This window comes from Mustelus asterias, chromosome 7 (genome assembly GCF_964213995.1).
Source record: "Mustelus asterias chromosome 7, sMusAst1.hap1.1, whole genome shotgun sequence".
NCBI classification, from domain to species: Eukaryota; Metazoa; Chordata; class Chondrichthyes; order Carcharhiniformes; family Triakidae; genus Mustelus; species Mustelus asterias.
In genome coordinates, this window is record NC_135807.1 from 16,403,703 (window position 1) to 16,420,398 (window position 16,696).

Sequence of the window (16,696 nt, forward strand, 5' to 3'; positions counted from 1 at the left end):
ATCATGATCTTCTTGAATGATGGAACAGGCTCAAGAAATCAAATGGCATACTACTGTTTTGTTTTCCTGCATATAAGGCAGAATGGATAAGGCCAATAGATTTCCTTCCCTAAAGTGAACCAAAAAGACTTTTCCAACAATCCAATTATTTCTTCAACACCAATACTGATATCAGCTTCTTAATACAGATTTTTACTTAATTAATAAAATTTGTATTTCCTAGTTGTCATGGTGGTATTTGAACTTCTATCACTAGATTACTAATGCAATAACATAACGCTATGTGTATAAATAAATAATGGAAGAATTGGAAAGGAGGGCAAATTAGGAGTGAATTCATTGTCAAATCAGACATAGAAAGTGAAATGAAAAGAGAAAAAGAAAGCTTTGATTGAGATTGAAAGTTAAAGTTAAAAAAAGAAATGCAGTGTTTGACATTTTTAAAATCTACCTGAACTTTCAGAACCTTAAAGAACGAGACTGCACACTTGAGATGGTTACATCTCTGTATTAAATGTTACTACGCAACATTTAATACTGAGGCAAAAAATAAATTCTGTTTTTGCAAAACTAATGATGGAGCAAACAAACTTTAGGACATTTGTGTTATACTGTGCATCTGCTGACCTCCTGTGCCATTTGTACATAAATAACAATAAATTATGATCCAAGATCTCTGTCTCCAGTCCAGAATCCCTATACACATAACTTCCTTGCTAAGTTAATGGAATTGTGGCTTCTCTTAAGAGCTTCAAATTATATAGATAATAAAAGGGTGGTAAAGGAGGTGGGGTGAGAGAGAAGATAACTGGTACACTTGAAGAGTTTACACTTGAGAAGGAGGAGATGGTAGAAACATTATCTTTTCTTAAAATTGAAAAGGTAACAGGACAAAATGAGATGCATCCAAGAGTACTGAGGGAAGTGAGAGGAAATTGCAGACATGTAATAATCAAAAACAGGTGGAAAGATGAAACCAGCAACTTCAGACCCATTGATTTCAGTGGTAGGGAAACTTCTGGAAACTATAGTTCAGGACAAAATCAATGGTCACCTAGACATGTGCAGGATAATTAAGGAAAACCAGCATGGATTGAGGGAAAATCATGTTTAACTAACTTTCTGGAGTTTTGAAGACGTAACAGAACAGATAAGAGAAGCACTGTTGATTTGGATTTTCAAAAAGACATTTGATGCAGTGCCACACAACAGACCTGTGAGAAAATTTCTAGTTCATCAAATAAAAGGGAAAATAGTCATAAGAGATTGGCTGAGGGATAGGAAACAGAGAGTAGTGATAAATAACTGTTTTTCAGTGACCTAGACTTTGATGTTCAGGGTATGAATTTAAAATTTGCAAATGATACAAAGATGAGAAACATTGTCAATTGTCATAGAGTCATAGAAGTTTATAGCATGGAAACAGGCCCTTTGGCCCAACTTGTCCATGCCGCCCTTTTCTTTTTTTTAAAACCCCGAAACTAATCCCAATTGCCTGCATTTGACCCATATTCCTCTATATCCATTTTACCCATGTAACTGTCTAAATGCCTTTTAAAAGACAAAATTGTACCTGCCTCTACGACTACCTCTGGCAGCTTGTTCCAGACACTCACCATCCTCTGAAAAAATTTCTCCTCTGGACACTTTTGTATCTCTCCCCTTAAATTGTGATAGCCTTGAACTTCAAAAGGACATGGACATATTTGTGGATTGGGCAGACACGATATGGAGGGATCTTGATGTATATGTACGTAAGTCATTAATGATGACATTGAGAGAGAGCAGTTAATAAATCATACAGTATTTTATGCTTTATTAATAGGGTCATTGAGTACAAGTAGGAAGGAGGTCATATTGATCTTGTATAAAGGCCTCATCTAGAGTACCAAGTACAATTCTGGGCGTTTTACTTGTGGAATGATCTGAAGGCATTGGAGAGAGTACTAGAGGGCATGGATTCTAATAATTGGCAAAAGGACTAAAGCTGATGAGAAGTATTTTTTTTTTCACCCAGAGGATGGTTGAAGTCTGGAACAAACTTCCAGAGAGGGAGGTGGAGGAAAGTTTGCTCAAGGTATTCAGAAGGGAATTGGATTGCTATCTGAAAAAAAGAATATCAAGGTGATGGGGACAGGGCAGGGAAGTGGGTGTAGGTAGAAAGCTCTATTGAAGAGCCAATACAGACTTCATGGGCCAAATTGTCTCCTTCACTAAAGGTTCTATGATACTGTGTTAATAACTTGCTTCTAATCCCAGCGCTAGATCTGCATCTTTAAAATGTGCAAGACTGATACAAGTGTACTTCTTCTGCAGGTGTCCCTGTTGAATTACGTTTTCTTAATTTCTTGGGCCTTTGCTTTGCCTTATGTAAAGTTACGTCCATTGGCATCAAGTGTCTGCACAGTCATGACTTGTATAATCATTGTGTGTAAAATGTTATACCAACTATCTTCTGTTCATCCTTCAAACTATTCTTCGAACTGTACAATTGTAAGTATATAATTTAAATAATTTTTATTTTGTGTTCCGATGGTTTCAATTACTGATTACTTGGAATATGATTTTATAATTACGAAGTTTTTTATCAACAGAGACCCTGATCTATATGGCCTGATGTATGTACATCTCCTTCACATAAGATACAACTTGAAAGTTGCTCACTTGCCTGCTTCCTTCACCAACACTGGCAGTGTGTTCCAGGCACCCACCACCCTCTCTGAAAAACTTTCCCCGCACTTCTCTCCTAAACTTACCCCCTCTCATCTTAAACCTATGCCCTCTTGTAGTCGACCCTTCCACCCTGAGAAAAAGCCTCTGTCTATCCAGCTTACCTATGCCTCTCAGTTTTATAGACTTCTATCAGGTTGCCCCTCAGTCTCCATCCTTCCAGTGAAAACAATCCAAGTTTATCTAATCTCTCCTCATACCTAAAACCCTCCAGACCAGGCTTTTGCTTTCTTTACTACCTGCTGTACCGACAAGCATTCAGTGACTGATGCATGAGGACACCAAGGTCTCAGAGCAACTACCTCTCAATTTACACCCACTCAAATATAATATGCCTTCCCATTATTGCTATTGAAGTGGATAACCTCACATTTATCCACATTATACTGCATCTGTCATGCATTTGCTCACTCATCCAGCCTGTTCAAATCATGCCGAAGCATCTCTCACAGGTCACCCTCCCACCCAACTTTATCATCTGCAAATTTGGAGAGAATACATTTAGTCCCCTCTTCCAGATCATTAATATATAATGCGCAGATCCCTGGGGTACTCCACTAGGCATTTCCTGCCAATCGGAAAAAGACCCATTTATGCCAAATCTTTGCTTCCTGTCCAGTAACCAGGTTTCCATCTATCTCAAGACACTACCCACAATCCCATGCACTTTAACTTTACATAGTAGTCTGCTATGCGAGACCTTGTCAAAAGCCGCACCCACTGGTTCTCTTTTGCCACTACTTATTACATCCTCAAAGAATTCCAATAGATTAGTCGAGCATGATTTCCCCTTTGTAAATCCATGCTGATTTTGCCTGATTATACCACTGCTTTCCAAATACTGAGCTATGAAATCCTTGATAATGGAATCTAGCAACTTCCCCAGTACCGACACTAGGCTCACTGGTCTATATTTGATTTAATATTGTCACATGTATTAACATAGTGAAAAGTATCGTTTCTTGTACGCTATACAGACAAAGCATACCTTTCATAGAGAAGGAAACGAGAGTGCAGAATGTAGTGTTAACAGTCATAGCTATGGTGTAGAGGAAGATCAACTTAATGCAAGGTAAGTCCATTCAAAAGTCTGATGGCAGCAGGGAAGAAGTTTTTCTTGAGTTGGTTGGTACGTGACCTCAGACTTTTGTATCTTTTTCCCGACGGAAGAAGGGGAAGAGATAATGTCCAGGGTGCGTGGGGTCCCTAATTATGCTGGCTGCTTTGCCAAGGCAGCAGGCAGTGTAGACAGAGTCAATGGATGGGAGGCTGGTTTGCATGATGGATTGGGCTACATTCATGACCTTTTGTAATTCCTTGCGGTCTTGGGCAGAGCAGGAGCCATACCAAGCTGTGATACAACCAGAAAGAATGCTTTCTATGATGCTATAGTTTCCTGTTTTCTCTCTACCTCCCTTTTTGAATGACGGGCTTACATTCACTACCCTCCAGTCCATAGGAACCAGTCCAGGGTCCAAAGAATTTTGGAAAATGACCATCGATGGAACTACTATTTCCAGGGCCACTTCGTTAAGTACTCTGGGATGAAGATTATGAGATTTAACCACCTTCAATTTCCCTACAACCAATTCTCTACTAATACGGATTTCCTTCAGCTCCTCAGTAAAGTTTGTTTCTCAGAACTTCTGGTACATTATTCATGTCTTCCTTTGCGAAGACCGAAGCAAAGTACAAATTTAGTTCCTCAGCCATTTCTTTGTTCCCAGTTATGAATTCTCCCATTTCTGATTGTGGGGGGGCTTTCGTTCATTTTTGTCAATCTTTCTCTTGATGGCCTCGTGGTATTATCGCTAGACTATTAATCCAGAAACTCAGCTAATGTTCTGGGGACCTGGGTTCAAACCCCGCCATAGCAGATGGTAGAATTTGAACTCAATTTTAAATAATCTTGAATTAAGAATGTACTGATGACCATGAAACCATTGTCAATTGTAAGAAAAACACATCTGGTTCACTAATGTCCTTTTAGGGAAGGAAATCTGCCATCCTTTCCTGGTCTGACCTACATGTGACTCCAGAGCTACAGCAATATGGTTGACTCTCTACTGCCTTCCAAGGGCAACTAAGGATGGGCAAGAAATGCTGACCAGCTAGCAATGCCCACCACAAATGAATAAAACATACCTATAGAAACTTTTACAGTCAGTTTTTATGTTCCCCACCAGCTTACTTTCATACTCTATTTTCCCCTTCTTCATCAACCCGTTGATCCTCCTTTACTGAATTTTAAACTGCTCCCAATCCTCAGGTCTATTTCTTTTCCTTGCCAATTTGTATGCTTCTTCTTTGAATCTAATACTATCTGTAATTTCCCTTGTAAACCATGGCTTGGCCACAGTTCCCTTTCCACTCTTGTGCCAGACAGGAATAAACAACTTTTAGAATTCACCTATTCATTCCTTAAATGCCTGCTATTGCCTGCCCACTGCTTTCCTTTCAGTAATGAGATTCAGGACCCTGCTCTCAGAATCAACTACATCACTATCCACCTTGATAAAGAATTCATTCATATTATGGTCACTCATCCCCAAAGGGTTCTCGCATAACTAGATTGTCAACTAATCATTTTTCATTGCACAATACCCAATCCAAGATGGCCTGTTCCATTGTTGCTTCCTCAGCATATTGATCCAGAAAACCAACCTGTATACACTCCAAAAATTCCTTTGTCATCCTGTGACTAATTTGACCCTCCCAATCTATATGTAGATTAAAGTCATCCATAATCACAGATGTTCCTTTAACACATGCATCTCTCTGAGTTCCTGTCTGACGCTATTCTCAACATTACCACTGCAGTTTGGTGGTCTGTATACCACTCCCACAAATGTTTTTGCCTCGACCCACACAGATTCCACATTGTCTGTGCTACTATCTTTCCTCAACATTGTATCAATATCTTACTTAATCAATAATGCAACTCCATCACCTTTTCCTTTCTGTCTGTCCTTCCCAAGCACTGAATAGCCCTTAATGTTTAGTTCCCATCCTTGGTCACCTTGGAGCAATGACTCCGTAATGCCAACTATATCATACCCCTTTACATCCATCTGCTCAACTAATTCATCATTTTGTTTCGAATGCTTTGAGCATTTTGAGCATTTCTCTGTCTATCACTTTTCTTATTCTCCTTGCTGTCTTTTCCTCTTGTTCTTAATTTCCCTTGCGTTGAATCCTTACGTAGGTTCCCATCCCCTATCCATATTTGTTGAACTCTTCTCCAACCACGCTATCAAGTAATCCTGAGATCACTACCTTAGAGGTCCTACTTTTCAGCTAGCTTCCTATATTCTGCTTTTAGGACCTCATCCCTTTTTATACCTATGTCATTTGTACCAATGTGTACCATGACCACTGGCTGTTCACCCTCCCTCTTCAGAATGTCCTGCAACCTCTCTAAGACAGCCTCGATCCTATCACCAGGGAGGTAACATACCCTCCTGGAGTCTTGTTTGTGGCTACAGAAACACCTATCTATCCCCCTTAAAATTGAATCCCCAATAACTATTGCATTTTTATGCCTATTGCTCCTCACCTATGCAGTAAAACCAACCATGGTGCTACAAATTTGGCTGTTGCTGTTATCCCCTGAGAGGCCATTCCCCTCAATGGTATCCAAAACAGTATATCTGTTGGCAGGGGAATAGCCACAAGACATTCCTGCACTGCCTGTCTAGCTCTCTTGCTCTGTCTGGTGGTCACCCATTCCCTTCTTGCCTGTGGAGTGACCACCTCTCTATACATGCTATGCACAATAATTTTCACCTCGCGAATGCTCCACAGTGCCCCAGATGCTGCTCCAGCTCCGAAATTCAGTCTTCCAGCACTGCAGCTGGAAACACTTCCTGCACACACACAGCCCCAGGCACTGGAAATGATCCCAACCTCCCACATGGAGCAGACAATGGCTTGGAGCTCTCCTATCATGACTTTTATGCTTTAAATTAAACTTTTGGAAGATACTTGATATCAGATTATATCCAATTTTCTTTGATACTGCCGAACATAACCCTTACAAACCATAAACCACAAAAACAACCTCTGAAACTTATAGTGATAAAAGTATTAAATACTTGCCCGACCTTATCCACTACTTACCAATTAGCTCATTCCTTTGTGCCCTCCACGTGATGTGAAGTTGCCAGCATTGGGCTACCACTACAGTAGTGCAAGACCACTCCTAGGATTTAAAGGTTGGAAAGCAAGAAGAAAAAGCAAAAAGCACCTCTTGGCCCTCTGCACCAAATTCCCACTCAGTTCCAAATTCCTGATAGACCCCACTCAATCTGGCTGCATCACACGCCAGGTAAGGTCTCTCCCACAGTTTATGTGCAAACTCACTGGTTGGCACTTCCAAAAGCCCCTTTCTTAAATACAGCTCAGATGAACTGCGATGACTCTCACACCAGTTAAACTTCTAATGTATTCACACCTACTGAGGCCCCAATCAGAATTCAGGTGATTGACAGTTAACTGCCACTCATTAATTGGTCAGCTCCTTTTAACTAGACTACTACACTTACAAGGAAAAAAGAAACAGAAAGTCTCTGGACTCGGTCATGCCTCAGTTGGACCTGTCTCAGCTGGAGCTCCAAAGGCATGGGAGGGAAAATCAGGAAGGGATGTCAGAAACACTCCTCAGTTTGAAAGGCTGCCTGGAGGAGTCGGTCCGCCGCCTTATGTCTGAAATGATTTTGCTGACACTCCAATGCAACAAGGTCAACACAGCTAGAGTGGCAGCCGCTGTAGAGATCTTGCTGCAAGACCTTTGACCTGAACTACTGCAGGACATGCTCTCCATGGTGCAGGCATTGAACTACAGTGCCAACAAGCCAGCTGTGCCAACACCAGAGAACGGTGGGCTTCTCGACCTCACTCCAGTTGCCCTTCTATCCAAAGGAAGCCAGGGGCTCTCGAACACCAATAGGGAAAGATAGAAACATAGAAGGTAGGAGCAGGAGGAGGCCATTTGGCCCTTCAAGCCTGCTCCGCCATTCATTACGATCATGGCTGATTATCCAACTCAGTAGCCTAATCCTGCTTTCTTCCCATAATCTTTGATCCCAGAGGATCAGGTGCTGCACTTTTCTGGTCTGGATTGAGGCATAGTGTAACATGCCTCAAAGAGGAACAAGGAGTGATTGAGAATTCATTCATTATTAGAAACTGTCAGGTTATCAACACATTTTTCCATCAAGACTAAGGAGATGAGTGCTAAGAATATGAACATATGAAATGAACAGCAAGGAAAAGACTAACTAGTCCTTAGCCTGTCATGCATCATGATTACCAAATCACCTTGACTAAATACTTCATCTTGACTCCTGAAAAAGCAGTGTGAGATCATCTGGAAGAATTAGAAAGATATCTTTCATCTTTGTGCTGACTCTTTGTTAGAACAATTCAAACCCAGCTTCACAACACTATTTTTCCCCATATTTCTGGTCTTCCTCTACTTCAGATAGTAATTATTTTTCTTCCCTTAAGCTATGCAATGAACCTGTCGCATTGGAAATACATATTATTATGCCAAAGTGTACAATTTATGAATCTGTCACTTTATTTTTCTGTTCATTTTTATTCGAATATTTTAAAATATATTTATATTTGTGTTCTATAAGATATTAAGCAGAATTTTGACTGCCAAATGGAGGTGGGTTTGGGTGTCAGCTGGGGAAGGAGGTGTCATTAAATCCCTAAAAAGGGAAGCATGGTTGGGAACCCAACATAAGCCCAATCATTTTGTATGGTTCAGGTGGGTTTGTAGATGGGTAGAAGACCCCTGTGTAACCTGTGGGTAAGTTATTATAACATTTAAACAGCCAGTCATCCTCTAATTTAACCTAGGATTGAGGCTTTAATAGCCAGCTTACAAATTTCCCAGCTTCTCCGCAATTCATCATCAGCCAGACAAGTGTACAGTGGGAGTGCTTCTTCAGTAAAACTGACAAACTGAGAAGCCTTTAACAGCAAAAATTATGATCTGATATCTTGCTTAGGTAAGAGGCTGCTAGTCACAGGACCTCTTCTCAAAGTGTGCTCTTTGCTGATTTGCCGCACTATTTGCCTACCCTCTCTGATTGTCAGGGACCATGAAAGCAGGATGCTAATGACATGGCTGAGTTAAAGAGCCATGGTAAAGCCCACTTCAATTGCACATGGGTTTCTGCCCCACTGCTGGTCACCTCCAGTTGAAATTCTCCATTCCGTTTTTTAATATCTGGTTTAACACTGGTCACTTTTTTTTACTATTTTAATAGAATAGTCTTTTTCTGCGAGCTATTATTAGTCATTAAAATTAGTCAGCCAATTCCATTTAAAGGAAAAATAATTGAAAGTCAATGCATTTAGCAATATTAATTATTTATAATTTTAAAACTGCAAGTAACATATTTGAACATTTAATTCCTCAGCCACAAGTCAATGAGACAAACGTAGAGAAAATTTCAAAATTGAACAAATCAGTGCTTTACGCCAGCCCAGTCGATCCAGCAAATTGGATTGGACTAAGAAAATCTTCTCCACTTCTGGTGTACCTTAAGGTATGAATTTACTACAAATTCCCTAACTTTCTTTTTATATACAAGCATTTATTCAAGAAAACAGAAAAGGGTTATCTCTCAGAATTTGAATTTGTTTTCATCATAGAAATTATGCCTCAGGTGGTCTATGGTCATTTGTACATCCTTCAGCATTAATTTATGCATAACATTGCCTACAATAAAACAAATGAGTGCTTGCATTATTGAGTCAAAATGTGAATACCAACATCTGCTAAAGGCTTTAGAAAATATAGATAAATGTATTATTGATCAGTGAAAATTATGATTGTTGCATAAAGTGTTTGTGATTAAGCCCTGATTTTTCACATTTGACTCAGGTTTACAAAATATACCAATGCAGAATGTTTATATGATGTCACCATGCTAATTACAACAAATATTGTGAGCCAAAGAAATTGATAGACTGGCACTGTCGCATCAGATAACTATTTAATCAATTTGGCATTTAGCACTGAAAAAATTCTCCCTGGTCTACTCCGTCTTAGGCAAATTCTTCATGATTTCTAGCATTTTCTGTTCTTACCTCAGATTTCCAGCATCCACATTATTTTGCTTTTGTGTTGGTACGTGCTCCAAATAATTTGCTTGTTTTTTCAAGCTGAAACCAAATGATCACGTAAATTAAATTAAGAAAGAAGTAATTTGGTGTTTTATTCATTATTCATTATTCATTAGATTATTTTAATTAAATGACTCTAAGTGAAGAATAAGCTTTATGCTTCTTTAGGGGCAGCGAAATCACAGGATAAAACAAATGTAAATACGCAAACTATATTTTAAAAATCTCAAATGAAATTTGATTTAGTATTCTCATTTCTGGGGCACTCCATAAGCACATATATAGGAACATAGGAGCAGGAATAGACCATTCAGCCTCTTGAACCTGCTCTGACATTCAACTGGATCATGGGTGATTATCTACCTCAATGCCATTTTCCCTTGCAATTCCCCATATCTCTTGATGTCATTAATATCTAGAATTCCAAAGATTTACTACCCTCTGAGTAAAGAAATTTCTTCTCATCTCAATTGTAAGTGGTTTGCATTTATTCCGAGACTGTGACCCCTGGTTCTAGAACGCCAACCAGAAGAAACATTCTGCATCTACCCTGTCTAGCTCTTTCCAAATTTTGTAAGTTTCAATAAGATCACCTCTCTTATTCTTCTAAATCCTAGATCCCTGTAAAGACAAATTTCAATGTGGAGTTCATCTTCTGAAACACTTAAAAGCAATTTGAGGGGAGGGAAGCGGAGATGCAAAAAATTAGATCTGGTATCATTTCTCTAACAATATCACAAGAATTTGCACAATACACCACTTAATTAATTTTCAGTAATTTACTGCAAACATTAGGAACTGTGCTTCTGGCCATAGTAGGACTGGTTAGACCCCAAGAGCAAACAGTTATCATGGGTCTGCTTTAATGTACTTCCAAGAAACAATAACAACATTACTTTTCCGGGCCATTGGAGGTGGGTTCAGGGGCGAGAGGGGTGGAAAAATCTCAGAAACTGATGTCTGGTCGAGTACTCAATATAATCCTGCCCTCTTCTGCTTTTCCAAGGGCAAGATTGAAGGAGATCAGGAAATGCTCTTTGATTTGTTGGTTGAGTATTTAAGTCATTGTTGAGGTTGTTAAGAAGCCAATTCTTTAGCCTTGAGTACTGGATTTCTCAGCTGTGAAACCTGTTTCCTGACCTGTTAGCAACTCATTAGGATCACAGCTAGAAGAGCTTTTTCAGTGAAATTGACAAGTTGGGAAGGTTTTGATTAGTTAGATTGAAGAGCTCCAGCCAGAATCATTGAGATAGTTTATACTGTTGGATAGGTGATTGCCAACTCTGTGAAAGGAACTTCACCTGTTCAGCAATTCAATCAAATACACCAGCCTTCAGCATGGCATGGGAGCAGCAGCAACACCAAACAGCCTTTTCCTCAGCTGCAAGCCCCTCACGGACAGATGAGATAGACAGAAAGATCCATCTGGGAGGAGGAAATACCCCAACAAAGGGACTACAGGTAGAGGATCAGCTCTCTCAACCAGTGCCTCAGGAGGCTCAGGTGCATGGAAGGTCATCTTCAGCTATTTTACAGCTAATTCATTAATATTGAAGTGTACCTGCTGTGTGCAATCCATAAGCTCCCACTATAAACTCTCTTAATCCTCCAATACACCCACCTGCTTCCCTAGAATTTGGCCTTATGAAGCAGGGTTCCTACTCAAAAGGTCTGCACCCCGTCAATCAGAAGTCTTTAGGCTCCATACTCGTCTCTCACTTCCATTTTCAAAACCATCTTCTCTGATATTACAAGGCAACACCTGGATAATGATCTGGTGAACTGTGCCATGATGTACTTTAAACTACATCTACAAGTTTGGGTTGAAAGTACGTAGCATATAGACTTGAAATAAAAACTTACCAGTGCTTCAGTAATCAATGGCGCAGTGGTTTTTTCACTAGACTGTTAATCCAGAAACCCAGCTAATGTTCTGGGAACCCGGGTTCAAATCCCGCCATGGCAGATCATGGAATTTGAACTCAATAACAATATCTGGAATTCAGGATCTACTGATGACCATGAACCCATTGTCGATTGTTGGGTAAATCCATCTGGTTCACTAATGTCCTTTAGGGAAGGAAGTCTGTCATCTTTACCTGGTCTGGCCAACATGTGACTCCAGATCCACAGCAATGTGATTGACTCTCAGCTGTCCTCGGGCACTAGGGATGGGCAATAAATGCTGGCCAGCCAGCAACGCCCATGTCCCACGCATGGATAAATAAATAAATAGGTTGAGAAGGCTTCAAAAAACAAAAATGACTAGCTGCTGTCTTGAATACATAAGAGACTGTAGGTCACAGGTCTTCTTCACAAAGCATGCTTTTTGATATATTTTCCACACCATCTGCCTACCTCCTCTGATTGGCAGAGAATGTGAAAACAAGATGCTCATGACATGGTTGAGTTAAAGAGCCATGACAAAACCCATTTCATTTGCAAATGGTCCGGCATGGTGGCACAGTGGTTAGCACTGCTGTTTCACACTGCCAGGGACCTGGGTTCAATTCCCGGCTTGGGTCACTGTTTGTATGAAGTCTGCACGTTCTCCCCGTCTCTGCATGGAATTCCTCTGGGTGCACCAGTTTCCTCCCACAGTCCAAAAAACATGCTGGTTAGGTGCATTGGCCATGCTAAATACTCCCTCAGTGTACCTGAATAGGTGCCGGAGTATGGCGACTAACTGTCAGAATTGATGTTAATTACTATATGACTTCTTAAATTCAGGAACTTATGGCTTCAAACTCCACTCCAGCATATGAAGGCCTAATATTAACATTAAGAGGGATACTGGGGACGACTCTCCGTCCTTGCGTGCCTGGCGCAGATCACAAAAAATTGTGCGCCTAAAAACAGGTTTTGCACCCAGCGCGAAAATGTTTGCAATTGGCCCAGTCCCTTCTACAGGTGCAAACCGGATCCTGCCCAGAAAGGGTAAGAGGTCAACTAACATATTTAAAGTAGCATTTAAATATGTTTAGCCTGTTCGACACTGCATTCTTCCAGCTCCCAGGATCTTCCGACCCTCAGGCACACGTGAATCCAGCAATAATCACTTCTGGAATCTGAATATCACTTTTGGTCTTCACTAGTAGAGACCAGGTGTGATGACCACGCCAGGGGACTCAGAGGCCATTGAAGCCCCCGGGTGATCGGAGAAATGACTGGGCAGTGCCCAACTGCCACATTGGCAATGCCTGTTGGGCACTGTCAGGTGGGCACGGCCAGTGTGCCAGCAGCAGTTGACCCCTGTCCGGGTCATGATGGGGGGGACTATGATGGGGGGGGGGGCAATGACAGGGGCACAAAGGGGGGGTGACATGAATTCATGGGACATGAAGGGGGGTCATGTCCTGGGTCATTAATGGGGGGCATGTCGGGAATCATGAAGGGGGTCCCATTGGGAGGACCCGAATGCCCCAATGCTGGGAAGTGGTGGGGAAACATACTGTTGATGGGGAGAGTGGGCCGATGTCCATGGAGAGAGGGCGGTGGTCTTCCAGTGAACTGTGAGATCAGGACGCCCTTTCAAAACAGCTCCCAAACGCTTTGCAGCCAGGCTCACTGGCGTGTTTAGGCCCCACCCCTTCCAGAACCAGCACACAACTCACCACTCTCCCAACAAATGATGAAGTGTGGGACAATTGTGGTCCGGTCTGCGCCGGATAGAGCAGCACGGATCGCTCTGGTTTTCTCATCCACTGTTCTTTTAGCTTACAAGATTCTGTCTAACTGTTCAGCTACATGTCAAAGATTCAGTGTTACTATTCTTGCTCAACTAAAATAGATGAAATATTTATTTCATTGTTCTTTCTGGACGCTTGCTGATCACAATGTCACTTCTATATTTACCTATATAACAGTAACTGCACTTTGAAATAATGCATTATGTGAACATAGATACCAGAACTACCTTCTGACTTTCTGGAATGTCTGCAAATTTTAAGTATTGTCAGAATTAGTGCAGAATATTATATCTTCAGAAATTTCAAGCAGAACAAATGTATGTTTTTTCTCTCTTTTTTAGAACAACCTGTTGATTCTTGCTGTTTTAGCATTTGAAGTGACAATATATCGTCATCAGGAGTACTTTAGGCTCCATAATAACCTTCCACCTCCAGTAACGAAAACCATCTTTCATGACATCACAAGGCAACATTTGGATAATGGACTGGTGAACTGTGCCAAGTATTTCATAAATTATTTCTTCTACAAGTTTGGGCTGGAGGTATGCACCATATAGATTTTAACTAAAATCCTACTTATCTACTGCAGTAATCAAATATTCAAAGCAACAAAGTAGTATATTAAAAATGTCAATGATTGGAAATAAATTGCAGAGTATTAAGACAGCACAGCGTCACACTGTTGGGAATTACTGGTTTGAGTTTTAATATTCTTTTACGGGAGTATTGCCTATCCCTAATTGCCCTTGAATCTCTGTGCTGCTCAGTTTCTTATAAAATAGTACAATGTTACAGCACGGAATTGGGCAGGCTTGAAGGTGGAACGGAGAGGAAAGTCACTAAACGTTTCACCGGGTTAATGGTCTGATGCATTCCCACCTTTTGGCACTCTTGCTTGAGGCAGGTCATCACCAGCAATGGCCATCCTCAAAAGTGGATTTGAATAAATTTAGGTTGACTGGGTACAGGATCTTCCAAATAGTGGATAGGTCCACAATGAGGGTCAAGTTCCACAGGTGCCTGGAGGCATGTTGCCAGTGCCTGGCCTGCCCTGTTCTAACTCCCGTTCCCACACAACTGTAACCTCACCATCAGATGGCCACACCTGTGGCTGTCAGCCAGCCTGTGGATGAGTTTACTCTTAACAGGGTTGCCTAATTGCTGATGGCTGCCATTTATTTTATTAAAGTAAATAGCTATTCAGAGGGCACTTCAAGATGGAGGTGCTGTCACAATCCACATCCTGCAGTGCCGAGCAGGATGTGCTTCCAAGGCTGCAGGCTCGCTAATTGGTCCTGCAGTCTCAGGAACCTGACAGCTATTCTCTTAATTGGTCCCATATGGGAAAATCTCCAAGAGGGCATTTGAACCATCATGCGTGTTCAGGTTATTTGAAAGAATTATCCAAGCTATCCCTTTCCCAATAGATCTGAACATTCTTTCCCTTCTTGTATTTATCCAATTCTCTATTGAAAATTATTACCTCCACCCACTGAAAGTGGGTGGAAGTAATGTTTTCACCCCTATTTGTTCAGTCTGTTTGTAAACAACATATCTCAAAAACTAATAAATGGATTTCAACAAACTTAAGACACAGATGGACATTAAGACATGGCCCAAGGAAGGCATGATTATTTTTTGCCGAAGGATCCAGCTCCTGGAATTTTTTGAAGGATCTGTTAGCATTGAGAGATGAGGCAAACTGCCTTTTTTTTTTAAGAATACCTGGATTATTTTATTTTGAATCTTGTTGATTGTTTTAGAATGGTGTGGATTGTCTCAGCTACTGTGGTACAACTTATCACAGATTTCAAAATATGAGCAGAGCTTTCAGAGCATGTTGTTGGATGTGGATTGACCTGACACCCCCTGTGCCCAATGTCAGTTCAAAACTGCATAAGTGCCCACCACAATCACTTCCAATTCCAGCCAGCCCTGTAACCTGAGCTCTGGTTAGGGGAAGGGGGTTGGAGTTGAGGGGGATAGAGAGGGGGAGGAGGAAGAGAGAAAGAGGGAGCGGAAAAGAGAGATGGAAAGGGGTAGTGGCAGCAAGAGACAGGAGGGGGGTGAGACGGGGAAGGGGGAATGAATGTGTGGGAATAGAGTGAAAGGTGGTAAAGGGAGAGTGGGGGTGGGCTGAGAGGGGGAAGGGAGAAAAAGGGGAGGGGAGAGGTAGGGGGAGGGATGGGGGAGAGAGGGGGACAGGGAGAGGAGGAGAAAGGGAGAGGGGAGAGAATGTGAGGGGGAAGACAAAAGTAGAAGGGAAGGGAAGATGGGGGGAGAGAACTGCTGCACTTAGTGTCAGATGTGGGGTTCTGTTGTGGAAGAAAATACCTTGAGGGGTTGTTGGGGGAGAAGATTTCTCTCGGGGCGGTTGTGGTGGTGAGAAAACTGTTGCAATCTTTGAGGGTGGGAGTGTGGTGCAGGGTGGGGGAGGGTAATGGTGGGGTGTTGTTGCAATATAAATTAGGAAAAAAGCAGAAAATAGTTTGTTAAAAAACTATGTTAAAACTGAGTCTTCTCTTTTTAAAGTTAACTCAGTTTAAGATGTATGAAGCTATGGATATTCAGAATCAGCAGTGCAATTTCGGACAATTGATGGCATTGATGTCAGTTACATTACTTACAATATTAAAGGATAGCTAATTAATTGCTTTTGAGCGCAATTGATATCAAATGAGTGCAACTGAATGTTGTTGAAGGCATGATGTTCTCCTCCCGTCCAGGGAACCAGCCTGTAGGAGAGTCCCCAGTGAGGTGTCGCTGAACATTAGACTGGTGGCTGATGCCTGCTTCTTCCTGGGAGACATGTCAATGTTGCAGAGTCCTGGCATGATGCATAAATGAATGTCCGGGTGCCTTTTAAATATAGTGCCCAGATATGACAGCAACTTCCTGCTCGCCTTACCACATGAATCAGCATCAAACCCTCAGATGCATAATTTATTAGATGCGCAGCACACGATTGGGCATGCTCACCCATCTCACTTACAGCAGGAGTCCCTCAGGGTTCCCGCTCCCACCACAAACATAGGGTAAAATTTTAAGGATGGTCAGCTGAGAATCAGCATCTTTACTTCAAGAAAAGCTTGTTTGATTGACTCCTTATTGCTCACTGCATAAATAGTTGAATA

The 16,696-nt window shown here is 41.4% G+C and overlaps 1 protein-coding gene across 2 annotated transcripts in view; it reads left to right on the forward strand.

Annotated features, from left to right (window-relative positions):
- piezo2b (piezo-type mechanosensitive ion channel component 2b) overlaps positions 1-16,696 on the forward strand; it is an 825,142-nt gene that overhangs the window by 602,633 nt on the left and 205,813 nt on the right. For both annotated transcript variants that reach the window (XM_078215732.1, XM_078215730.1), the window contains exons 20-22: positions 2,317-2,493; positions 9,165-9,293; positions 13,904-14,104. In XM_078215732.1, coding sequence (XP_078071858.1) covers positions 2,317-2,493; positions 9,165-9,293; positions 13,904-14,104 — 507 coding nt within the window. The remainder of the gene's footprint in view (positions 1-2,316; positions 2,494-9,164; positions 9,294-13,903; positions 14,105-16,696) is intronic.